This window comes from Bos indicus, chromosome 5 (genome assembly GCF_029378745.1).
Source record: "Bos indicus isolate NIAB-ARS_2022 breed Sahiwal x Tharparkar chromosome 5, NIAB-ARS_B.indTharparkar_mat_pri_1.0, whole genome shotgun sequence".
NCBI classification, from domain to species: domain Eukaryota; kingdom Metazoa; phylum Chordata; class Mammalia; order Artiodactyla; family Bovidae; genus Bos; species Bos indicus.
The window spans coordinates 108792860-108817804 of record NC_091764.1 but is presented as its reverse complement, the minus strand read 5'-3'; the positions used below and the strand labels follow the sequence as shown (position 1 = coordinate 108817804).

The 24945-nt window shown below is 54.3% G+C and overlaps 1 protein-coding gene across 1 annotated transcript in view; it reads left to right on the top strand.

Moving 5' to 3' along the window:
• The window catches only part of CACNA2D4 (calcium voltage-gated channel auxiliary subunit alpha2delta 4), a 66397-nt gene that overhangs the window by 10654 nt on the left and 30798 nt on the right, over nt 1-24945 (top strand). Inside the window, exons 9-25 of the mRNA XM_070790328.1 lie at nt 766-840; nt 1104-1193; nt 1270-1383; nt 1731-1809; nt 3357-3505; nt 4531-4593; nt 5351-5431; nt 5886-5960; nt 6584-6670; nt 7191-7262; nt 12488-12549; nt 13632-13699; nt 14134-14179; nt 14264-14361; nt 15718-15811; nt 20941-21036; nt 21994-22121. Coding sequence (XP_070646429.1) covers nt 766-840; nt 1104-1193; nt 1270-1383; nt 1731-1809; nt 3357-3505; nt 4531-4593; nt 5351-5431; nt 5886-5960; nt 6584-6670; nt 7191-7262; nt 12488-12549; nt 13632-13699; nt 14134-14179; nt 14264-14361; nt 15718-15811; nt 20941-21036; nt 21994-22121 — 1477 coding nt within the window. The remainder of the gene's footprint in view (nt 1-765; nt 841-1103; nt 1194-1269; nt 1384-1730; nt 1810-3356; nt 3506-4530; nt 4594-5350; nt 5432-5885; nt 5961-6583; nt 6671-7190; nt 7263-12487; nt 12550-13631; nt 13700-14133; nt 14180-14263; nt 14362-15717; nt 15812-20940; nt 21037-21993; nt 22122-24945) is intronic.

The window sequence follows — 24945 nt, the reverse complement described above, 5'->3', positions numbered from 1 at the left end:
ACGCCTCCCGTTCGAGAAAAACCGTCCTCCATCTGTACCAGAGTGACCTGTACTTATGGGCTTTGTCCCCTGGAGCTAGGGCCTCCCACCCAGGACGGGCTTCCAGGGGTCCACAGTTTCTGAGATCGCGTGGGAAGTGCATATGTCCATTTCTCTGAGGCAGCAGCTCTCCTTGGGCTCTCAGACTAGTCTGGGGTCTGATCAAGATGAAGGAGATTCTAAGTAGACCTCTAACTCAGCCCCACCCCTGTGCCCTTGGTGGCGTCATCCTGGAAAGACCCTCCTTTCTGCAGAATGGGAGACCCCCAGCTCCCACTTCCTTCATCCCTGAATCCAGACACGTCGGGAGGGAGGGGCCCACAGTCCCCGGTCCTGATTCTCCTGAGGACCACTCCACCTGCCCCCAGAAAGGGATGAAGTGAAGGGACAGACAGACAGAAACGGAGAGAAGAGTTGGGCGACTCCTGGACTCTGTGAGCTCCAGGGGTGGACAGCACCCGGCTAGCCTCCCCAGAAGATGCCCAGGCCAGGACTTGGGAGAGAATGTTCAGAGTCAAGGCCCTGCTGTTCCCTGTACTCCCTTCCCTCTACTCAGAGAAACTGCCCAAAGCGTAAGGTCCCCAAGATCATATTACACAGGGGCCTGGGTAAGCCCACCCCTGACCCTCCGTGAGTCGTGAGTCGTGAGCTTCGTGACTGGGCCCTGACTTGCCAAACTGACCCTGTGTGTTCTGCCCTCTGCCCTTTGGCCTCTGCCCTCTGCAGTATAATGACTACATCCACTACATCGAACCTTGTTTTAAGGGGATCTTGGTCCAGGCAGATCGGGACAACCGAGAGGTGGGTGTACCCAGAGCCCGTCTGGCTTCTCCTTCCAGGGGTGGGGGTGGCCTTGCCCCCAGCCACTCACGGCCTCTCAGCTTCTCCTGGAGGCTTCTGAGAAACCTCTGCTGTAGACATCCAGCTGTGAAATTAGGGGATGGGTCCTGCAGTCATGCTCTTCTGGGCAAGTAGCTCTGCACAGCCTCTGAAAGTACCACCAATGGTGAAAGTTCCCAGGCCCAGCGACCGCTGACCCTCCTCTAACTTCTTGTCTCCAACAGCACTTCAAACAGCTGGTGGACGAGTTGATGGTCAAAGGTGTGGGGGTTGTGGACCGAGCCCTCCGTGAAGCCTTCCAGATCCTGCAGCAGGTCTGATGTGTCTTGGGGAACACAGGGCAGGGATGGGGCAGAGGAGGCAGGGAGTCACAACCACTTCTCCCCACAGTTCCAAGAGGCCGGGCAAGGAAGCCTGTGCAACCAGGCCATCATGCTGATCACCGATGGTGCTGTGGAAGACTATGAGCCAGTGCTGGAGAAGTACAACTGGCCAGACCGCAAGGTTCCTCTCGGGGAGGGGTGTCGGGGAAGGGGTGCCGGGGGAGTTCCTCCTCCTGCCGTGTCTGCATGCTTGGCCCATGAGACCCAGGGTGACGTTCAAACATTAGGGTGACCACAGAGCCCCACTCGAGGGCACAGAATATGGTGGGGGTGGAATATTGTGGGCTGTGAGCCTCACCAGGCAGACCCCCACACCAGGCAGGCATCCCCCTACCATGAGCCCAGGCCCTGGGCCCTTCCTAATTAGAAGGGCTGAAAGTGCACAGTCCAAAGCCCAGACCTAGACCCAGATGTGGCCAGGTCCCTAATGGCTGGGATTTGATGAGCCTACCGGGTCTCATCCACCAGGTCCGGGTCTTCACCTACCTGATTGGGAGGGAAGTGAGTTTTGCTGACCGCTTGAAGTGGATCGCCTGCAACAACAAAGGTGGGTGATGCCATGTGAGCCAGAGTGTCTGGGGCCTCTCCTGAGCACAGGTGCTGAGCCAGGGCTCTGGTGCAGAACCCAAAGCGGAGGTGACTGCATCCACCCGCTTCCTCCTCAGACAATCAAGATGGGTGCCGATTGCTCCTTGCAGGGCTCTCACCCCACGACACACCCCCTAAGACGCACCCAGAAGTCAGGACTTCGGGTCTGCAGAAGGGGGGGCCGTGTCTTCAAATGAGGTTTTACCCAAACTGCCACACAGAAAACCAGGCAGATGGGGGACCGACACTTCAATGTCGGTGCTCTCTGGTGTCCGGCCTCCATTCCAGCTGCTGCAGATGAAGCCCATGGGCTTGGTTCTGCTCCAGACTCAGGGCACAGGCCATCGCTTTCTGTAGAACAAGGCTCTGTGTATAGCAGCCCTCATCTCTTTCTGGCAAGAACCCGATACTCAGGCTTCATGGTGTTGACTCAGGCCCCTCGACCCCAGCAGGATGTCCGAGCACCTGCTCTGGACGGTCCCAGCCCTGGGAAATGGACGTGGTCAGGACGGCAGGGATGGCCCTGACTCTGTCCGGAAGACAGGGAGGTGGGGCGGGGAGACACACACGTGAGCCGTCAGTGAGGGGACGATCTGAACTGAGCTGTGGGCAGAGGGGCACAGGCTGCCCAAAGTGTGGGTGAGGGGCAGCTCTCCTGCATCTGGGGGGTCAGGGCAGGCCTCCTGAAGGATGTGTGTCTAAGGTGAGACATAAAGAAGTGGTAGGCGTGAGTCAGATGTGCAGAGCGAGGAAGGGCATCAGAATGTCTGAGACAAGAGGCGTCCTGGAAGTAAAAGCGGCCCAGCTCCCCAGAGCTGGGGAGAGCGTCCTGTGGGTGATGGTGAGCAGACACGTGCTAGACCAGTCACAGCCTGTACGGCATTTGCCTCAGCTGTAGCCCCTTCCCCATGACTGACGGGGACTGTGGTTAGAGAAAGGCGGAGGGAGGCTCTCTGCAAATAGACTTGAGGGGTGGGATGAGGGGCAGGCGGTGAGGAGTTCCAATATAAAATCAAAAATTAAATTTTGAAAAATGCTATATACTTGAAACTAACACAGCCTATCCCTTTTCCAGTGGATCTTCCCGACCCAGGAATCAAACTGGGGTCTCCCACATTGCAGGCAGATTCTTTACCAACTGAGCTATCAGGGAAGACATAAATCAACTAGACTCCAATATAAAATAAAAAATTAAAAGATGCAGGACAGAGCTGTCTGCCAAGGGGTTCACCCCTGCAGGACAGCCCTTCAGGGGGTGAGGGGCAGGCTTGTGCCCTGAGTTGAAGCCCTGCTGCTCCCAGGGCAACTCTAGATCTTGAGGGGGTGGGGGTTCTCCCAAGTCCAGGCAGGGCCAGGCCTTCATGTCCTGGCAGCACCACTGCCCCAGGAGAGGGCGGCCTCGGGAGAAGCAGCGCCCAGTGCCTGACCCAGGGCAGCTCCCAGCCAAGAGCTGTCAGCAGCTGGGGGTGTGCTCCTCGCGTCCACGGCCACCCTCTCCCCCACCAGGCTACTACACGCAGATCTCCACACTGGCGGATGCCCAGGAGAACGTGATGGAATACCTGCATGTGCTCAGCCGGCCCATGGTCATCAACCACGACCACGACATCACCTGGACCGAAGCCTACATAGATAGCAAGGTGGGGCCCCAGGGAGCAAGCGGGGGCTCCTGGGTTGGGGAGGGGTGGGCAGAGCACCTCCTGGGGAGGCATTGTGGAGTGACCTCCCCACCAGGGGCGTCCCCCATTGGACAGAGACTTTAGCCCCAGACTGTCCCTCCTCCATGGTCCTTGCCTGCCTCCCTGTCCTCTCCCACCCACTCCAGGAAGAAAGGGGACTGACCAGTGGTTCAGACACTGCAGCTTAACCCAGCATCCTCCCTTGGACCACGGTACCCAATGAGACTCTTGTAGGCCCCTCCCATGTAGGGCCAGACTTGTCAGGTAGACGGTCAGATGAAGTGTCTAGGAAAGGGACAGTCTTGTTGCTCCTCAAATCCCATCACAAACACAGACCGCCATGTCAGGTTGGGATTAAGAGAGACCTGGGAACGGTGGCTTCCATAGGAGGGACATGTGTTTCCCTCTCCCGTACAAGAAGCCTGGAGGCGGACGACGAGCTCCTGGGCCCCTCCCGCTGCCCCCTCCCCTGCCATCCTGGGGTCCACCTTGTGTAAGCGGCTACCGGGGCTCAGAATGGTGGCAGCCACATTCAAGGCTTCCGGTGGAGGAGGGAAGGGGCGCACACCCCACCTCTAAGGGAAATGTCCACAGAGTCTTACCGGACACTTAACCTGGCATCTCAGTGGCCAGAACTTGTGCCCCGGTGGCTCCTCGGCGTGGCTTCTTGCTGTCTGAGCCTTTGTTCCTGGGCTCGTGCACGGATGGACCTGTCCTGTGGGTGTGCCTGCATCCTTGGCGTGGCCGAGACAAGAGGCCTGGGTGAACGGGTTCAGGGCAGGACCATGGGCTCAGGGCTCTGAGACCCGCCCTGACTCAGGGCTTTGCTTGCTGTGGTGTCTGCCCCAGCTCCCCTCCAGCCCCTTCCCCTCCGGCCTTTCTGCCAACTCTCCTCCTCATTCAGAGAAGGAAAGCCTCTTTGCGGGCAGTCATGGTGACTTGGGTCCCCATCTGCAGACTCTGTCCTATCGCCCGCCCCCCTGACAGTTCTCCACCCGCAGGCACAGAGCCTGGCGCTGCTGACCACCGTGGCCATGCCTGTCTTCAGCAAGAAGAATGAGACGGTGAGTGGCTGCTCATGAGCAGCTGCCCAGGTTAGAGCTGGGGCTGCCGGCCGGCTTCTTTAGACCCGGGGTTCTTGACACGGGCTCAGGGTCACCATGGTCGGGTGTAAACACAGGTTCCAGGCCCTGTGCCCCAGGAACCCACGTCTCTGGGTTGGGAGGGGCCGGCGGGATCCTCACTTCTGGAAGCTGCCCTGTGATTCTGCTCACCCAGCAGGTGCTGGCCAGCTGCTCTGGGCATGGGACCCTGCCTGGGGATCCTAGGCCAGAGGGGTCACCTGCCCAGCGTCCAGCAAAGCCACACTGACCCTGCAGGTGTGGGCAGGCTTTGACTTATCTGTGAAGGCTCTGGTGGGGGAGTCTGAGAGCCTCCCCTCCTCCGTGTGGCCGGAAAAACTTTCCTTACAGGCCCTGTGTGCTTCACAGCCCCCCAGCCCTCAGATTAGGGTCCCCCCGGATCCCAGTACTTCAGCCTCTGCTGTGAAGGCTGATTATTCATTCAACTCTGTATTTCATTTAAATATTACAACTTCAGTGTTAATACAGGACAGTAATCTTCCCAGCATGACGTTACTCCTGGGGGTCTCTTCTGCTAGGTTCTAGGTTTTTATTCCAGGATCTCAGCCTAAACTCTAACTGCAGAGCAAGGACTGCCTCAGGTGCAAGTGGCTTCCTCTTGTGGGTCTGGGAGGGCTGGGGGTCCAGCCTGGCCTCACGCATGGGAACCGGGTCCCCTGACACCGGCGTTTCCTTCCAGCGGTCCCACGGCATTCTCCTGGGCGTAGTGGGCTCTGACGTAGCCCTGAGGGAGCTGATGAAGCTGGCGCCCCGGTACAAGGTGAGCCTGGATCAGCCCCCGAGTGGGGCCATAGGCCCCCCCAGGAGCCACTTCAGCAGGCTCAGGAGCCTCCCTGCAGACAGCGTGGCTGAGACCAGAGCTGGGACGGAGTCTGCATTCCTCCTCCTAATGCCCCCTCCCCAGACACTCCACCCCTGACATGCCACCCCCATCCCCCACCCAGACACGCCCCCAGACACCGCCCCCCACATCCTGCCTTCCTGCCCCACACCCACACATGCCCCCCAGACATCCACACACACACACACACCCTCGATGTGCAGGCACAGAGCAGAGGGGACGGAGGCTGCGGCCCCTGGGATCCTTGGCCACATCAGCTGCGTCCTGCTCTGTGGTCTCTGGCACTTCTCCCCATCCTGGTCCTCCTCCCTGCCCAGTCCCAGTCTTCCTGCACAAAGACCCCCTGATACCCCCTCGATCTCTGTCTCCCCAGCTCGGGGTGCATGGCTATGCCTTTCTGAACACCAACAACGGCTACATCCTCTCACATCCTGACCTCCGACCCCTGGTAGGTGCCAACCCTATTTGCCTTGACGTCTTAACCGTATGGGATTTGGGGGTAGTTCATGTGTGTGTGTTCAGTCATGTCTGACTCTCTGCGACCACATGGACTGTAGCCTGACAGGCTCCTCTGTCCATGGGATTCTCCAGGCATGAATACTGGAGTGGGTAGTCATGCCCTCTTCCAGGGGATCTTCCTGACTCAGGGTTCAAACTTGGGTCTTTCTAATTCTGGGCAGCTCCTTTACCATCTGAGCCGCCACACCCAGATTTGGGGGTAGTTTATAGAAACGGTTGAAACAGTGAATGGGTTCCATTTAAGAACCCAATATAGGGGCATCCCTGGTGGTCCTGTAGTAAAAGTCACAGGGAGACAGATTTCTGCTCTGGATGAGGGAGAACTTTTTAACAATTAGAGTCCCAAACCAGGACAAGCTCCTCGTCAAAGGAGATCTCCCTCCGAGTCCCGGAGCATCCATCGCGAATACTAGCCAGGGCCCCTCTGCCTTGGGTGAAGGAATGGCCGAGATGCTCTGGTTTATGGCTCTGCCCCACAGGCCTTCTGGAAGGGCTGGGCTTGAGCGGGGCCTTGGGTTAACCTCGTGTCTCTCCCCTGCCCGGCCCACTCAGTACCGAGAGGGGAAGAAACTGAAGCCCAAGCCCAACTACAACAGCGTGGACCTCTCGGAAGTGGAGTGGGAGGACCAGGCCGGAATGGTGAGTGGCGCAGGGAGAGAGAGTGGGTGGCTGGACGGCGGGGCCCGGGGGTGAGGAGTGCGTAGGCGCTGAGCTCACGCCGCTCCCACGGTGGAGACTTTCCGGGCCCAAAGCAGAAGTGGTGCTGCTAACAGATGGTTCTCCCTATGGCCCCAGAGAGATAACAGCTGCTCCCTCCGAGGTTGAAGGAGCTTGTGTCTGTAGCCGCAGAGGTTGGGTTCAGGCGCCTGTAGGCCAGCCTTGTTGTCAGGAGCTCCTCCTGGAGGAACTTGTGTCTGGAGGGTCGGCCACAGTGTCCCTCGCTCATCAGCCCACTGGGAGCCTTATCTTGGTGAATTCTAGAATTCCAGCTAAGGGGAATAGAGCCCTGGAAGCAGATCTCTTTTCCCACCCTGGCTCTGCTCACAGGGGAAAGGGGAAAACCAAGCGTGTTCCCAGGGTTGACCTCTAAGCCGAGGCTCAGAGCCTCCACACTCCAGTGTGTGCCAAGCAACTGATTTTGTTTTCTTTCTCCTCGAAGCTGAGAACAGCCATGATCAATGGGGAGACCGGGTCTCTCTCCATGGATGTGAAAGTCCCACTGGACAGAGGGGTAAGCACTCTAGGAAAAGGCTGAGGTCTGGTCCCAGGATGTGGCATCCTGGTTAATTAAGGTTGGCGGTGTTGACAAGGGACCTGGCTGAATCAGAGTGTAAATCTTGAGAACTTGCTGGAGCCTGGAGGGCCCGAGTGAGGGACCCAGCCCAGCCAGCATCAGCCCCACGGAGCTTTGGCCAGGGAGTGACCCTTCTCCAGGGCTTGCCTCTCAGGGGCCTAGGGTGAAGCAGCAGCAAGCCCAGCCCTTCACGGGTCTTCTTTCTGCCTTGCGTGGATGCTAAGTTGCTCAGTTGTATCCGACTCTTTGCGACCTTCCCAGACAAGAATACTGGGAGTGGGTTGCCACGCCTTCCTCCAGGGAATCTTCCCAACCCGGGAGTCAAACCTGCGTCTCTTATGTCTCCTACATTGGCAGGTGTGTTCTTTACCACCAGTGTCACCTGGGAAGCCCTCTTTCTGCCTTACCTACCTGCTATGTGGCCCTTTTCTCGTTTATGGTGGAAAGGGGGAAGGTGTTAGTCACTCAGTCGTGTTCAACTCTTCGCAATCCTATGGACTGTAGCCTTCCAGGCTCCACTGTCCATGGAATTCTCCAGGCAAGAATACTGGAGTGGGTTGTCTTTCCCTTCTCCAGGGGATCTTCCCAATCCAGGGATCAAACCCAGGTCTCCTGCTTTGCAGGCAGATTCTTTACTGTCTGAGACACCAGGGAAGCCCCTGGAAACAGGGAAAGTGACAGTTAATTTTGCAAACTGTTAGCAGCTCTTGTAAAGCATGTCATATGGGAAGAAGTTGAAAATTACTGCTGTTCCTCAGAGCTGATTTTCAGGACTGGGTCTACCCAGCGATGCCTTCCTGTCCCCACAGACTTGCTTGTCACTTACAAGGGATGGCTTCCTCTTTCGGTGTAAAAGGCCCCACTGGCTTGCACTGACTCTGCATTGTCCCTTGACATATTTACAAATGTCACCTCTTCCCTCCCACTACTGCTGCCCTTTCGCCTCCGAGGGAAGAACATGGGCATCCGTCGGCAACAATTAGACCCAGGTTCTTTCACAGACACGGACTTTCCTGGAAGCCAAACACGGAAGCCCTGGGAAGGAAAGTAACTCTCTGCATTCCTTTTAGATGTGCAGGCTGGTTCTCACTGGGACCTGCGTCAGTTCTTTGGCCTCTGCCTGTTGTTTTCAAGCTCTGGACTGAGAGGGCCTCCCTCGGGCAGACCGGTCAGCATCTCTGATGACCCATCAGGCCCAGCAGGTCCTTCTCGTGAGCCAGAAGAGGCAGGGGTGGCTTCCAGGCACCTCCACCCTTATCTCAACCAGACCTCCACTCACAGGCGTTGGGGTGCTCCCACCTCAAAAAGAGGAGAAATAAAGACAGTTTCAAATAAAGGAGATCAAAGTTCATCCCTAAGAGAAATACTTAAGGAAATTCCTCAGGCAGAAGAAAAATGACACAGATGGAAACTTAGATCAACACAAAGAGAAATGAGCAGCATTGGAAACGATGATTGCATGGGTTAGGATAAGATTTCATTCGTTCTTTTAACTTCTCAAAAAGACAACGGTTTAAAGGGAAAATGTTGACATTGTGTTGTGGGGTTTGTAATGTGAGCAAATGTAAGATAACAGCCGCACGGAGGGAAGTTACCCCATCGCATTAACACACGGAAGAAACCAGCACGCGGCTACCCCAAAGCATGCTGAACACACTTGACAAATCTTCACTGGAAGCAGAAGGAAACATCTGCGGTCTGATTAAGAAAAAACCGTGTGTGGAAAAGTTCACTTCCAGTGGTGAATGACTGAACACTTTCTGAGACTGTGAACTTGGTAAGGTGTCTGGTTTCACCACTTGCGTTCAACATTGCTGGGGGCCTGGCAAGAACCTGTCTTTGTAATAAGGCCGGGAAACAAAACAAAAGCCATGAACAGTAGAGAGGAGAGAGTAAAGCTATCTTCGTTCACAGCAAGATAATTGTTCACATAGAAAATCCCCCGAATTTGCAAAACAGCTGCTGGAACTAATAGATAAATTTAGCCAGTTCACAGAACACAGAGTCACTGTTATAAAAATCAATTATACTTTTATATATAGCCAGAAACATTTGCAAAATGAAAATACTTTTGATTTCCAATTTCCACAGCACAAATAGGAATAAATCTTACATATATGACCTCTACACTGAAAGCTACGTAACACTGCAGAAAGCATGTCAAATAAAAAATTAAATAAATAGGAACGATAACCATGTTTATGGATTGTAAGATCAATACTCCTAAGATGTCTATTCTCCCAAAATTAACCTATAGATTCACTATAATCCCAATAAAAAAATCTAACAGACTTCTAGACATAGAAGAAGGTGATTTTAAAATTTATATGAATATGCAATGTCTCCTTCAGTCCATTCTGAAGGAGATCAGCCCTGGGATTTCTTTGGAAGGAATGATGCTAAAGCTGAAACTCCAGTACTTTGGCCATCTCATGCGAAGAGTTGACTCATTGGAAAAGACTCTGATGCTGGGAGGGATTGGGGGCAGGAGGAGAAGGGGACGACAGAGGATGAGATGGCTGGATGGCATCACTGACTCGATGGATGTGAGTGTGAGTGAACTCCGGGAGTTGGTGATAGACAGGGAGGCCTGGTGTGCTGCAATTCATGGGGTTGCAAAGAGTCGGACACGACTGAGCGACTGATCTGATGAATATGCAAAAGACCTAACATGGCCAAAACTATGTTGAAAAAGAAGGACAAATTCTTTTTGTTGAATGAGATGGATGATTCACAGTATCTGATTTCAAAGCTTACTTCAAAGCTGCAGTAACCAAGCAGAGTGGTATTGACATGTGAATAGACAAATGGATCCATGGAACAGAGACTACAAAAATAAAGCACACAGAAAAACACTCAAGTCGCCAGCATATTTTCGATAAAGACACCTTGGCAAATCAATGGAGAAAGGAAAGACTTTTCAACAAATGGTGCCGGAACAATTGAATAAATGTATCAAAAGTCACTGAGATATACTCATACCATACACAAAAATTAATTTGAATGCCGCTCAATTACAAAGCTCTCAACGTACAAGCTAAAACTATAAGGCTTCTAGAAGAAAATGCAGATGAAAACTCTTTACAACCTGAGGTTATGTAGTTTTCTTTGACAAAATACCAAAGGCATTAAACATAAAATAACATTTGAAAAATTGAATTTCATCAAAAAACAATTCTGTTCATCCAGAGACACAATTAAGAAAATGAAAATCCAGACACAGACTGTGTCCAGACCATAAAGAACTTCTCCAGATTACTAACAAAAAGTCTAACAATGTAATTTTTAAAATGTGGGCAAGACACTTTAGCAGACGTTTTAGAAATGAAGAGACATGACCAACAAGCCCACGAAAAGCCCAACCAGCAACTTTAGTTGTCAGGGAAATGCAAATTAAAACTACTTCCATACCCTCTAACATAACTACAATTTGAAAGACCGATAATTCTGGCAAAGATGTGGAGACATTGGAGTTCATACATTGCTAGTGGAAGTATAACAAAATAACTTGGGGAAGTTGGCAGTGTTTTATAAAGGCAAACATAATTTGCATATTTTGCAAAGGAATTCCTTCCCTGGTACTTACCAAGAGAAATGAAGACACACGTCCACAAGAAGAACGCTCACAGCAGCTTTATTCAAAACAGCCCTAAACTGGAAACACCCCGGATGGCCACGCACGAAGGGCAGACCTAGCAGTACACCATGGTTTGCTGTCCTTGAAGTACTTACTCCTCGGAGGGAAAGGAACAGAGCACTGACGCCCCAACAACACGGGTGGGTCTCAGGGACACTCCGTGGAGCAGAAGTGGCTGCAAAAGGGCTCGTGCTGTGAGAACAGCAAACCGAAGCTGTGGGGATGGAGGTCAGGGCAGAGCTCGCCCAGGAAGGCGGGGGCTGACCGGAAGAAGGCAGAGCGATTGCGGGGGCTGCACACAATCCCTATCTCAACCCAGGAGGTAATCCCACAGCAGCATGTGTTTATCAAAACTGATGAAATGATACATCTAGATGTGCGCATTTCAACTTTTTATTCAATTAAAAAAAAAGAGAAAGGAAAAAAATGTTAATGCTCCCCAGTTTCAGACTCAAACCAGCCCCACGTGGAGCCCATCAGTGCCCTGGCTGGCCCCCAGCTGCCCCCATGGCTCCCAGACCTCCCACCCAACTGGGAGAGGGTCTGCCTGAAGCAGAGAGGGCCAGAGGGCATCAGGCAGGATGAGGCCCGAGCTGGGAACTGTCCTTTCTCGTTTGGTCCACTGCTGGTTTCCTATTGAAACAAACCTTTTTTGCTACCTTCTCGCTCTGTGTCCCATCCAACATCTTACTCCAGTTTCCAACCCAGAAGAAAAGCCTGAAAAAAAGGCAAAGGGGATAAGGACAGCCCCATGGCCAAGTGCAGTGTGCGGCTTTCCCAGAGGCATCCAAGTGTGTGCAGATGGTACAGCCTATGGGGCACCAGAGCCCAAGTCAACCTTGCCCTTCTCGCCCACTATAAACACCCTCACCACCTCCCAGCAGCCCACTGGGGATGGTCTGATTTACAAACGGAATGCGATGCCCAAGAATGTGAGGTCACTCACCCAAGCTCACCAGCCCGCGAATGACCAGTGGGGCTTAGACCAGGGCTGTATGATGCCTGTGCCTGTCTTAGCTGCAGTGCATACCCCCCGATGCCCTGACTTGTGCAAATTCAACTCAGTTCAACATGGCAGCTTTGAAAGGAAAGAGAAGCTGTGAAAGGCAGCAAGGCCTGGAGGGGTCTGGACTCCAGAGGCGAGCGGTTCCTGGTGGGAAGTACAAGTGTGAGCTCAGCCAGCAGCCTGTGCTGGTCCCTCCTGAACCACGGCCACCGGCCAGCACAGGGGCCACCAGCCAGCCAGGCTTTCTGGGTTTCCATTTCTGTTAATTGACAGTAACTGAGATTTCAAATTTCCATTCCTGAGTGGTACACATGGTAACTCATGGCCCCATAGGGACAGTGCAGTCTGGACTATGGCCCTCAGTCAGGCACACCTTCCCCAGGGCTGCAGTGTCCCAATGGGAAAAGGTCTTGGGGGGGGGGGCGGGCAGGGCGGGGCACCAGGCGGCACATGGGGAAGGGGGGAAGGGTGGTTGGCACTCCCTCCCCAGCCGGCACACTTCCCTGGTGCCTCTTTCAGAAGCGAGTTCTTTTCTTGACCAACGACTACTTCTTCACGGACATCAGTGACACACCTTTCAGGTGAGGGGCCTGGATCTTACTTGAGGGGGCTGGGGGCGGGGTACAATGTCAGGGCCAACCGCTCAGGTGGGACTTTCAGGTCTGGGACTGGATTCACTCATAAGTAGTTGGCAATTTTGTGATAACAGAAAAAGACCCAGGTCTGCACTCGGGAAAACTGAGGTCTACACCTGCTTTGCTGTGTGACTCGGTGTTGCAGTATGGCCCGGTGTTCAGGGCCAGGAGCTAAACTAAGCTGGAATCCCAGCTCCGCCACTCATAGGCTGTGTGATCTTAGGCAAGTTACTTAACTGCTCTATGCCTCAGATGTCTCATCTATAAAACGGGGGGTGATAATAATAGCTGCTTCTCTTCAGTATTGAGAGAATTATTAATAAATGTCATGCTCTACCCGGAGGTCTTAAAGCCATGCAATTGTAAGTAGTTGTAAGATGAAAGGTAAGCCTTGAAGGTCTCTCAGTTTCCCTCCCATTATATAAGCGTTCAGCTTAGCATCACACGTGCACAGAGCAAATGCCCCTATTCCTGAATTCCCCATCGCTCGATGAAGGGGGGTCCCCAGTCCCGACTGGTCCCTGGGGTACCTACAGGAACTTGTGACATTGTGTCCAGATCCTTCCTTCCTTACTCGGGATTCCTGAGGTGGGGCCCAGGCGCTAAGACCCTATAAACCCCCTAGATGGTTCAGGTATCAGCCAAGCCTCAAAAGATGATCTTCCAGGAGGGAGAGGAAGGTGAGGTGGGATTCTCCAGGCAGGAGGGGCCTCCCTGACCACGGGACATGTGGGACCCTGAGACCCTTCTCCATCCTCGGAGCCCCCGAGAGGTCCAGGGTGAATCCAACAGAACGGGAGTGGAGGGGGCCTTGCTCTCTCTTGTCCAGCTCCTTCTCAGAAAGACGCTGATGACAGAGCAGAAGTCTTTGCCAGGGTTCTGGGAGGGAGGCACTCAGAGCCAGGGCGGGGTGGGGGCGGCGGGTTGTACTCACTGTCATGGGCTGTGTGCTCGGAGGGTCCGAGGTTGGGGGGCAGCAGGCCGGGCCCCAGCTGACCTCTAGCCTGTGTCCTCTGCTCTGCCTGCAGCTTGGGGGTGGTGCTGTCCCGAGGTCACGGAGAATACATCCTCCTGGGGAACACGTCGGTGGAAGAAGGTGGGTCGGCTAGTGCCCAGGACCTCTGCACAGTTCTGAAGAAAACTAGGTTCTCCAGGGACACAGGGCAAGGCCAACCCAGCCGGGGCTCTGTGGGCCAGGCTGTGCAGCCAGAGGGGCCTGTGTGTCCCAGTGCGGGCCTCTGTGCTAAGGGTGTGGCCCCGGACATACACAGCCCTGGGCTCAGCTGGGCACGATGAAGCCAGGCGAGCCAAGGCTTCCTCAAGGGCGATCCCAGGGGGCAGGGTACGGACAGGAGGTGTTGGGATGGAAGGCATTTAGAGAGCAACATGACCACGACACCATCAGGCTCCATGCTGAGCCTATCTCTGCCTGAGAACCCGCCAGGATGCGGCTGGCCCTCCCTGCCCCTGAAGCTGCTTTGAGAGCACTGGGTCTGTGAGCCCTGGACCGAGCACAGATTCTGCTTTCAGGCCTGCATGACCTGCTTCACCCAGATCTGAGCCTGGTCGGCGACTGGTGAGGACCCGGGGGCTGGTGCAGTGCAGAGCGGGGATGGGAGGCAGAGGGGACTCGGGGTAATGGGCTCTGCCGGGTTTCCAGGATCTACTGCATCACGGACATTGACCCAGAGCACCGCAAGCTGAGCCAGCTGGAGGCCGTGGTACGCTTCCTGACCCAGGAGGACCCCGCCCTGGAGTGTGAGTGTCCCTTGGCCTGAGCTCAAGACTCCGCGGGGATGGAGGGCTGGGTGGAGGCTGGAGTGCCGTGCTTGCAGAGCTCAGAAATGGCTCAGGGAGACCAGAGAGACCCCCTGGAACTAGAGGACACAGCCAGCCCCCCGGGCCACACCAGTGACGAGGGCTCTGAGACCTGTAAGGGCACGGGTGTGTCCCCGTGGCAGGGACTAGGGTCCCGTTAAGCCTCTGTCCCCTGGGCACTGTTAAGGGCCCACAGTGACGGGCACTGGCCTGCCCATCATGTTTGTCCCCGTCACCCAGTAGGGCCCCCCAACCCCGCTCCCCAGCCAGCAGGCAAGGTAAGGCTCCCTCAAGGCATCATCTCCTGCAGCCTGTGATCTGTGAGTGTTCCCTTAGCCGGGTCCAGGTAACCCCAAGTCCCTGCACGAATGCAGGACCACCCTCCACTGGGTCCCACTTCTTCCTCTTCAGAAGGAGGTGTGGATCATCCTGTCACATCAGTGTCCCCCCGAGAGAAGTCCCCACCTCCCATGCCATTCTGACAAGGCCTCATTCATTCATTCATTCGTTCATTCCACTCTCAAGTCTGTGCCAGACACGTTCTCCAGCCAGCCAGGCGGGGTGAGGGTGGTGGTGTTCATCAGTGAAGCTTCTGATGACTGCAGACCAGGCCGAGCGATCACAGAGTCTGCGGGTGGGGGGAGAAGCCAGGTGGTGGGACCAGCACTTGAGTGGATGTTGGCTAGTCCTTGCAGGCGTGATGAGGCCATGAGTAGGTATTGTGTGGGGAAGGCGGGCCCTCATCAGGGGCGTCACTCAAGCTGCGGGTAAAAGGACCCGCCTCATGGCAGTCCTCTGGGGCCATGAGAACTCGGGGTCGTAAAGGGGGCTGCCGGTCTCTGTGCAAGTGAAAGTGCCAGATTGCATGCCATCCACAGGGTGTCCGTTGTGTGGATTTCACCGCAATAAACATCAATAAACGTTTTAGAGAAAGGAAGGGAGAGAAAGGGCCACCCAGGCAGACAGGGCGGAAGCATCAGACCAGGTATGCAGAGGCCCCAAGGCCAGTTTTTGGGGAGGGGAGGCAGGGGCAGCTGGCAGGCAAGCCTCCTGACTTCACGGAGCCTGAGAGCTGGCGAGGCCTGGGAATCGCTGAGTTCTGCCCACACACTGGGGCCGAGGACATGGCCTCCCGGCCTCCGGAGACGACCTCCTCCGGCAGAGAGCAGGGGCTCTGAGTGTTCCAGACCTTCTCTGGGGCACCTCTAGACCCTGAGGGTCAGGGCTCCTGGGCAGGGGGTGGGCGCCCACATCATCGCGGAGGAGTAAGCGGATGGTGTCCGGACTTTGCCCCAGGTGACGAGGAGCTGCTGCAGGAGGCGCTGTTTGACGCGGTGGTCACGGCCCCCATGGAGGCATACTGGACGGCACTGGCCCTCAACAGCTCCGAGTAAGTCCTGGTGTGGCTGGGTCCTGCCCCTGGAGTCCCTGGGTCAAGGCAGGGCCTCCCATGACCTGGTGGGTGGCTCAGGAGACCACCCAGGCCCTTTGGCCTAAGAAGAGGGGAGGGTGGGAAGACGTGGGGGGTCACACTCATAGACGTGGGAGGACGGCGACCCTCACAGCCCCCCGGGACAGCAGGGACTTGGCAAAGCTTCCACTGAGGAAACATCCATACCACACCCTATAGCCCAGTTCCCAGAACCCTTCCCTTGGTGCCAGGCTCCAACTGGCAGGGGCAGGGGGGACAAGCATCAGCCCAACTGCCCCCGAACAGTACAGCTCAAGCCTTTGAAGGGGCCTGTTTCCAGCTGGTGAGATTGAGGCTGCATGTGGTACAAACGTGACCTTGGTGAGTCCTCTCTCCCTCTGCTCCTCTTCACCTGGGGCTCTGGTGTCTCACGGGAAGGTGGAAAGAAGAGACAGATGTGAGTGTGTGAGCGCACACATGAGTACCAGGAGGGGGTTAGGCACTGCTGAGCTGAAGGACGCAGGGGCCACACCTGTTCTTGAACAGTAAGAGTCAACATTCACATCCCAGCGATGTCAGATCTCTCCTAGACATTTAATAATCAGTGCTTCCTCTTGAAAACACCAACAGAATCTTACAGGAACAAGCACTTAATTAAAAAAGCAAGACGTGGAACAGTGCATGGTGATATGCTCCCGTTTCTGTTAAAGGGGCAGAAACATAATAGGTAGGGGGAATGTGTACTTATATAAATCTATGGAAGACTGTGTAGGAAACAGTCCTCACTGGCTGTTCCGGGTAAAAGCACAGACAACTGACCCCAGGACAGAGAGATTTTCTCTATATAATTTTTGGTACCATGTTGAGTCCGTGTGAACATGTGTGCATGCTCAGTCCCTCCATTGTGTCCTCCTCTGCAACCCCATGGACTAGAGCCCACCAGGCTCCTTTGTCCTTGGGATTCTTTAGACAAGAATAACTGGAGTGAGTTGCCACGCCCTCCTCCAGGAGATCTTCCTGACCCAGGGATCGAGCCCCCATCTCCTGCATTGGCAGGCAGATTCTTTACCATCTGAGCCACCTGGGAAGCCCTGTGTTATCTATTCGAAATTAAATGAAACTAAAGAATGAAGGATATGGTGGGCCAGCACTGCTCCAAGTACTTAGTGTACATGAAGCCATTTGATCCTCACAACAACCTGACAAATAGATCCTATCATTATCCCCATTTTACAGATGAAGAAACCAAGGCCGAGTGAGATAAGCAACTTGCCCAAGGTCCTCTGCCTCATTAGTGGCAGAGCCAGAGTCAAAACTAGGTAGCAGGTTTTCAGAGTCTGCACTCTTGGCCCCTATACTGTCCTGCCTTCGACCATGGGGGGTGGGTCATTGGGTTTGGTGAGAAGAGTCACAGTCTTTATGTTTCCAAGTTCAGAAATTAGCTGATGTTTTTAATGTCAGGGGGACATTGAGGAGCAAATATTCTTGACCAGGGAGTACGTCAGGAAAGATGACCTGGGGTAATCAAAAGAGCACGGTATTGGCAGAAAAACAGAGACATGGATCAATGGAACGGAACTGAGAGCCCAGAAATACGTGGATAACTCCTACTTGACAAAGGAACAAATAATATACACTGGAGAAAGGATAGTCTCTTTAACAAATGTTGTCGGGAAAACCGGACCGCCACACACAAAAAGAGAAAGAAAGAAAAGAAAAGAAATTATAGACCACTGTCTCACACCATAAACAAAAATCAACTTAGAAGCATTAAAGACTTAAATATAAGACCTGGAACCATAAAACTCCTAGAAGAAAACATAGGCAGTGTGCTTCTTAACATCAGTCTTTAAAAAAAAGTAATAATGGTATTTATTTATTTATTTTTGGATAAACTGAGTCTTCGCTGCTGTGCAGGCTTTTCTCTGGCTGCGGAGAGCGGGGGCTGCTCTCTATTTATGGTACTCAGGGCTTCTCACTGTGGTGACTTCTCTTTGGTAGTGCTCTAGGGTGCTCGGGCTTCGGTAGTTGTGGCTCCCAGGCTCTAGAGCACAGGCTCAACAGCTGTGGAACCCAGGCTTAGTTGCCTCACAGATGGTGGAAACTTCCTGGATCGGGGATCGAACCCGTGTCTCCTGGACTGGCAGGCGGATTCTTTACCACTGAGTCACCAGGGAAGCCCAGACATGAGTCTTGACAAGATCTTCCTAGATCTGTCTCTGCAGGCAAGCACAACGAAAGCAAAAGCCGACAAGTGGGATTACATCAAACTCCATAGAGAAACATGTGCATGCACGTGCCTACATATCTATGCTTACATTTTTTTAATGGAAGAATAAACGAGCGAGCAAAAAGCTTACTAATAAGAAGAAGGAAGGAGCAGAGGGATGGAGACAGAAACAGATTCTTCTGAACATGGTTTACTTTGCATATTTGACTCTGGGACTGTGTAAATCATGTCATTATAAAATGAAATTAAATTTAAAAAATAAACTCTGAAAATTTGAAAGCAAGTGAACACAACTGTAAACTCTAAACAAATGAAAATCTTAAAAACTGTGTTCCATAAGCACATTTCTAGACACTGTATTTATTGGCACTGTTATTCCAAACTACATGGATAAGCAGAGCAAATAGTGTCATTAATGTTGTTAGGAACAAGATTTTCAGCCAACGAGAAAAGAGGCACAAATATTTTTAAGCTGTTTTTTTGATGTGAACCATTTTTAAAGTCTTTATTGAATACGTTACAATATCGCTTCTGATTTTTGTGTTTTGGTTTTTTGGCCCCAGGGCATGCGGGATCTTAGCTCTCTGACTAGAGATCAAACCTGCAGCCCTTGCTCTGGAAGATGAATTTTAACCACTGGACCATCAGGGAAGCCCCACAGTGCAGATTTTTTAAATCAAAGAAGTTTAGATGGAACATTAAATATGGACTGGAAATATCAATGAACTCATGATGTATTTTCCCTGAAAGAAACAAAGAGGAGATCCTTGTCCACTGAAAGGGCCGATCTCAATGAGCACCCCAGACCCAACCACGTGGAGTTTCAGTGTCCACTCTAAGAAGCCCTCACTGAAATGAGCCAGTGACCCCTGGAGAAGTGTCTGCTTCCAGGACCGGGGCAGGAGGTGGACAGAATGAGCCGGGGGCATCTCGTCATCCCAAGTGCAAGTCAGTAAAGACTAAGGAGGTTGTGCTCACAGGACATTGGAGACAAACTGAAGAGGCTCTCACCGGCCAGACGAGGGGCAGGCGGACAGCACGAGTGGACCCACCAGGCGAGAGGCAGCAGGTGTGGTAACAGCAGCTGTGGATCAGAGCACAATGAACACGTTAAAATCCTGGATTCACTGTAATACTGAAAAAAAAGATCTCAGTCATCTTTGGAAGATGGCTATTATCAGAGAGACAAGCGATAACAAGTGTTTGTGAGGATGTGGAGAAAAGGAAACCGTTGTGCACAGTGAGTGGGAACGTAAACTGATTTTGCCGCTATGGAAAACAATGCGGAGGCTCCTCCAGAAATTTAAACAGCACTATCACACGATCCAGCAACCCCACTGCTGGGCGTTTATCCAAAGGAAGCAAAGACAGGCCACTGGGGAGATGTCCACACGCGCCTGTCCGCTGCCGTGCTGTTCACAGCAGCCAAGACATGGAAACAGCCTCAGCGTCCACTGGTGGATGAACGGACAAAGAGGAGATGTGGCGTATGTACTCAACGGACTATCACTCGGCCTGGAAAAAGAAGGGAATCTTGCCATTTGCAATGACATGTCTGAACCCAGAGGGCGTTATGTTAAATGAAATAAGCCAGACAGAGGCACGTGAATACTGTGTAGTATCACTTACATGTGGAATCTTTTTTAAAAAGGTAACTAACTCAGAAACAGTGAAAAAGTGATTGCTGGGGGCTGGAGGGGCGGTGGGGGAGGAGACAGGAGAAGGGGACAGACCTCATAAGATGAGTAGGGGCCGAGGGTGGTGATTCTACTCAGAACCCTGGGTTTTGTGACTGAGATGAGCAAAGAAAGTGGAACGTAAATGTTCACACACGCACACACATACATACACACACGCACACACACACACACACACACATAATACATACACACACACATAAAAACACACGCACATACACACACGCACACACATACGCACACACACGTAAACACACACACATAAACGTACACAAACATACACACATGCATGCATACACATGCACACACGCACATGCACACACACGCACGCACAAACACGCGTGCACGTACACACACGTGCACACACGCACACACGTGCACACATACATGCGCACACACATGCACACACGTGCACACACACATACACACATGCACACACAATGGAGGGAATCCTTTCACAATATATAAATGTATCAAATCACCATGACACATGTTTAAACTACCTTACAATTTTATGTTAGTTATACGTTAGTAAAGCTGAAATCTGGGACTTCCCTGGTGATCCAGTTATTAAGACTCCACACTTCCAATGTAGGGGACGTGGGTTCGAACCCTTGTTGATCTAGGATCCCATGTGCTGCACAGTGTGGCCAAAAAATAAAAGGTAAATTTTTAAAAAACAGCTGAAATTTTTAAAAAAGTGACGACTTCCCATGTGGCGTGATCCCCATAGGGCCACTCTGGGCCTGTGAGAAGGCTCAGAGCCCTCCAGCCCACGGGCCCTCCCCAGATCTTGGTTTGCCCGGACTTCTCTGGATAGATGTGGAAGTCTGCTCCTCCCCAATCTCAGGAATAAGGCAAATATGTGAAACCGGCTTCATGGGACATGGTGCTGAGTGTGTGCTGGGAACAAGGAGTTACTTTCCTTAAGTCCTGGGGCTAAAACCTCTCTTCCTGAGTTCCTTCTGTCTGCCAGAGTCAGCCGCTGCCCCAAAGCTGAGTGCACGCAGCGGGCAGAGGCCCAGGCGGCCCCGAGCAAGGGGGGTCTCACAACAGCAAAAGCCAGTGCCCGGCAGCCCCCGAGAGATCGACCGCAGGACCTGGCTCTGGGAGGGGCCTGTGGATCCTCCCCAGCGCCTGCCCTGGCCCAGTGTGATGCCACCTGCTTTGTCTGCCCACAGCGAGTCCGAGCAAGTGGTGGACATGGCCTTCCTGGGCACCCGGGCTGGCCTCCTCAGAAGCAGCTTGTTCGTGGGCTCCGAGAAGGTCTCTGACAAGTGAGTCCCGCCAGGCACCGGGAGCAGAGTCTCTGGGGTGTCACTGTGGTTAGTGAGCAGCCTGATGCTGGACTCCAGGAGTGGGGGGGACGAAGAGTTGGGGCTGACATACTGGGGAGCCAGAGAAACCTGCCTCCTACCCAAGCTCAAACCACCCTGGACAGGTCCCCAGCAGAGGAGGGAAACGTCACCCCAAGAGGGGAGCAGATGTGGGCCCCCACAGGGATGCATCTCTGAGTGACCGGCTGGATCTGGTCGTGCCATCCTTGTTGACCACGTACCCCCTGCCCTGAGCCCACGATTCTGCCTCCCACTCCCACCCCAGGTTGACCAGGCAATGTCCAGAGACATTTCTGTTGTCACAGCTTGGGGAGAGGGGCTTGCTACCAGCAGCCAGTGGGTAGAGACCAGGGGTGCAGCCATGCACCCCTCAGTGCAGGGGGCGGCCCATGATGGTGTCCGCCCCAAATGTCTACAGTGCTGAGTCTGAGGAGCCCACTGCTGGTAAAGCCTGAATTCCAGGAGAATCCCACCCAACCTGGGACCACCCCACCAGCATGTCGTAAAGAGCAGAGACGGACACGAATGAGCCCCCCTGCGACTGTATGGTTTCCTCCCGCAGACATGCTAATTACCCAACAGAGGAATCAAGGTGTTTATCCAGAAGAAACACGAGCAGTTTACAGGGCAATGAAGGCCTTTCATTAGGCAGAACCCCTGCTCTTCCGCGCTGTGCCTGCTGATGCACCAGCATCTGATTCTGGAAAAGGCTGGAAGTGCTAGGGAGCGTCGTCTGGGACAATGCCCGCTCAGGGGCTAATCTGTCCTGCCTATACCTCCACCAAGGCAGAGGGGAGTCGCTCCCCTGGCCTGGCCACGGTGACCTTGTAAGAACAAGAAGACAGGGAAGACCGTGCTCCCGGATCTAGGGGACGTGCCAGGTCTTTTTCCTTGCAGGAGGTTCCTGACTCCGGCGGACGAGGACAGCATGTTCACCCTGGACCACTTCCCTCTTTGGTACCGCCAGGCCGCAGAGCATCCTCCCGGCAGCATGGTCTTCAACCTCCGCTCGGCAGAAGGACCAGGTAAGCCATGTCCAGAGCTCCACGGCCAGGGCATCCCCCCTCCCCCCAGGGATACAAGACAACCATCCAGATCTCGGGGTCCCCTCCCCACTGGCCTCCACCCACACCCAGGGTGGGTCATTTCATTCCCTGGTCAGCAGTCAACAATGCCATTTAAAAGCTAGAACTAAGGAGAGAGGTTGACCCAAAAGTCAGAAAGGGCTGGATTCTAGCCCAGATTCTGCATAGGAGGCTATTGGGACAGTTGGCCTCTAAGAATTTTCTATTTCTAAACTTCTGAGTGTCTCTAACAGATGCTCATACCATGAAAGAAACAGACTTTATTCCACAGTGGGGACGAGAGGGCTGGGCTGTTGACGTCTCCCAGGAGGGCAACCCTGAGCCCCAGCCAGCCCCTCAGCCACTCCTGGTAATAACAGGGTGCCTCCCGGCTGCCAGGTCACTGAGGGCTGAAGGGCCTGAGGAGGGTGGTGAATGGGCCTCAGGCCCCAGGCAGCACAGGCCTGCTCGTCCAAGGGCTGCAGGGGTGGGTTCAGAGCTGCAGCCTCCAACCCCTAACCCAGCCCCCACTGCAAGAGATGGCCCAGAAAAGAAGCCAAGCAGCTTCAACAGAGCCCCAAGCAAGCCGCACAATGTTCAGGACAGATTGGACCCGGAAGCACAAAATCTCACTCTCTTGATTCCCACTTGAAGAGCCTATGGTCCAGAGAGGGTCCACGAGTCCCCTCTGGGGCTCTGACCCTGCACAGTGAGCAAGAAGGCCTGGGAGTATCCACGTCCTCCAGGCCGAGTGAGCCGAGGGGGCAGGAGTGGAGAAAAGGGGAGGAGGGCGGCTGGGAGTCAACTTGGAGTGGAGGCTTGTCCTCCCTCCAAGGTGCCTGTCCACCAGCACCAGCACCACCACCCTCAGGCAGCCCAGCGAGAGCCGGCCCACTGAGCTGGGGCAGGGGAGGCCCAGGCCCCTCCTACGGCCGCCCTCCAGATGCCTTCCCGTCCATCTTCCCGTCGCGTTACTGTATGCTTATCCACACGAAGCTCATCTGGCGTGCACGGCCTCTTCTTACACAGGGAGAGTCTGAGGCTCACCAGGACCACACAGTTGGGGGGAGAGGGGCACAGGGCCAGGGTCTCACTGCACTTCACTGTGCGTAAGGCGGTGGTGGGGCAGGAGGCAGGCTGTGACCCCAGCGAGCACCCACGAGAGGCCCCTTCCCTCGTGGAGCCGAAGCCTCGGGGGCACCTCCTCCTTCCCATGGGTCTAGAGCGGGAGGTCCGTGAGGTCCTCAGAGGTTCTGGGGTGGCACCCTGTCCAACCCCCAAGGATGACAGGCTCCCTCCTGTCCATATTGTCACCAGAACGGGCCTCCTAGTAGCTTTGGGGGGCAGGGGACAGGAGGGTGGTGGGCGGAGCTGAGTGCACGGCGAGGAGGGAGAGTTGGGGACCAGCAAGGGGACCCTCATACATTCCCCACCCACTGCAGAGAGAGAAAACAACCTGTATAATGGGTGACCCCAAGAAGGCGAGCGGGGTTCAGCTGCAGGGTGAGGGGAGGCCCGCCTCCCCAGGCTGACTCTCAACCCTCTGCCTGACCCCAGGGTTAGCCCTGCCTGAGCTGAGCTATCTCTTGCAGTTGGTGCTAAGACTGCCAGCACAGAACAGGGTCTCACCAGAGCCCTGGCGGCTCAGGCCTGTGGCCTCCGTACCCACAGCCCCCTTTCTGGGGTCAGCCCCAGGCCCTGCCTCCACCCCCTGATAGCTGGCTCATGCAGCCAGGTGTCGGGCCGGGTAGCTGCCCAATGACACAGATGCTAAGATCCCCAACACCCCCAGAGACCGTGTCATCAGGGCCCCACCCATACGCGGGTGTCCCTTCCAAGCCCTTGGAACACACACAGGGAGTCTGTCCTGGAAGCAGCCTGCAGCCGGTGGAGCCTGCGGGGGTCATCCCATCAGTATCCTCCAGACATTTCTAGAAGGAAGTGGGGGAAGCCGGCTTTCGTTTTAGAGAAAAGGAGGGAGAGAAACGGCCACCCATGCAGAGACATGTGTTCCCGTGGGTCTTCATCATAGCGAATTCCTAGATCCCAGGACCACCTTCCGTAGATTCAGTTCCTAGAATCAGAGTTACTTTCTGTTTCTGTGAGATACTTGGTCCCAGCAAGGTGTCACGGGTGGTGCTGGCCTGGAAACAGCAAATAGGAGAAACCAGTGGTTGATTTAAGTTTCCTCACGGCTGACACTGGGAGTCTCAGGATCTATTTGTTTCAAGCAGCGTCTGATGAAAGACATTGTAACAGGAGAGCACGTGAGAAAACTGTACCTCTTTCTCAGGAATCTTAGTGAGAAACTTGACCCCGTGGACAAGAGCGCCCTGAAGAGCAGGTCCAGGGACGTGAAGTCCAGGAGCCACGGGTGCACTCGTCCACAGCCCTCAGCGTGGAAGCTCTGTGCGGATGCAGAGCTCGAGCTGGTGCTGCACCTGGCAGCCTGGCTCTCCTCGGAGCCGGGGAGCCACCTCCAGGCGGGCCCCGGAGCCTGGCCAAGTCCCCAGAGCACAGCTGCCAAGCGGGCAGTGACGTGGAGGCCCTCAGGGTTTATGGGGGCTCTGTGGATGTGTCAGACACCAGCCGGCCTTCTGGGCCCCATGCAGCCCTGGCATCTCGCTTCCCGAAGGGGCTGTCATTGTCACCTTGACTCACGTGACTGATGAAGGACAACCCAGGGTCAGCCAGCACCTTGTCCGAGAACACACCCCGTCTCCCACTCAATAGGGGGCTGAGATGCCACACAAGTCCCTGGGTGGGCTCCAGCAGGGTCCCTGGG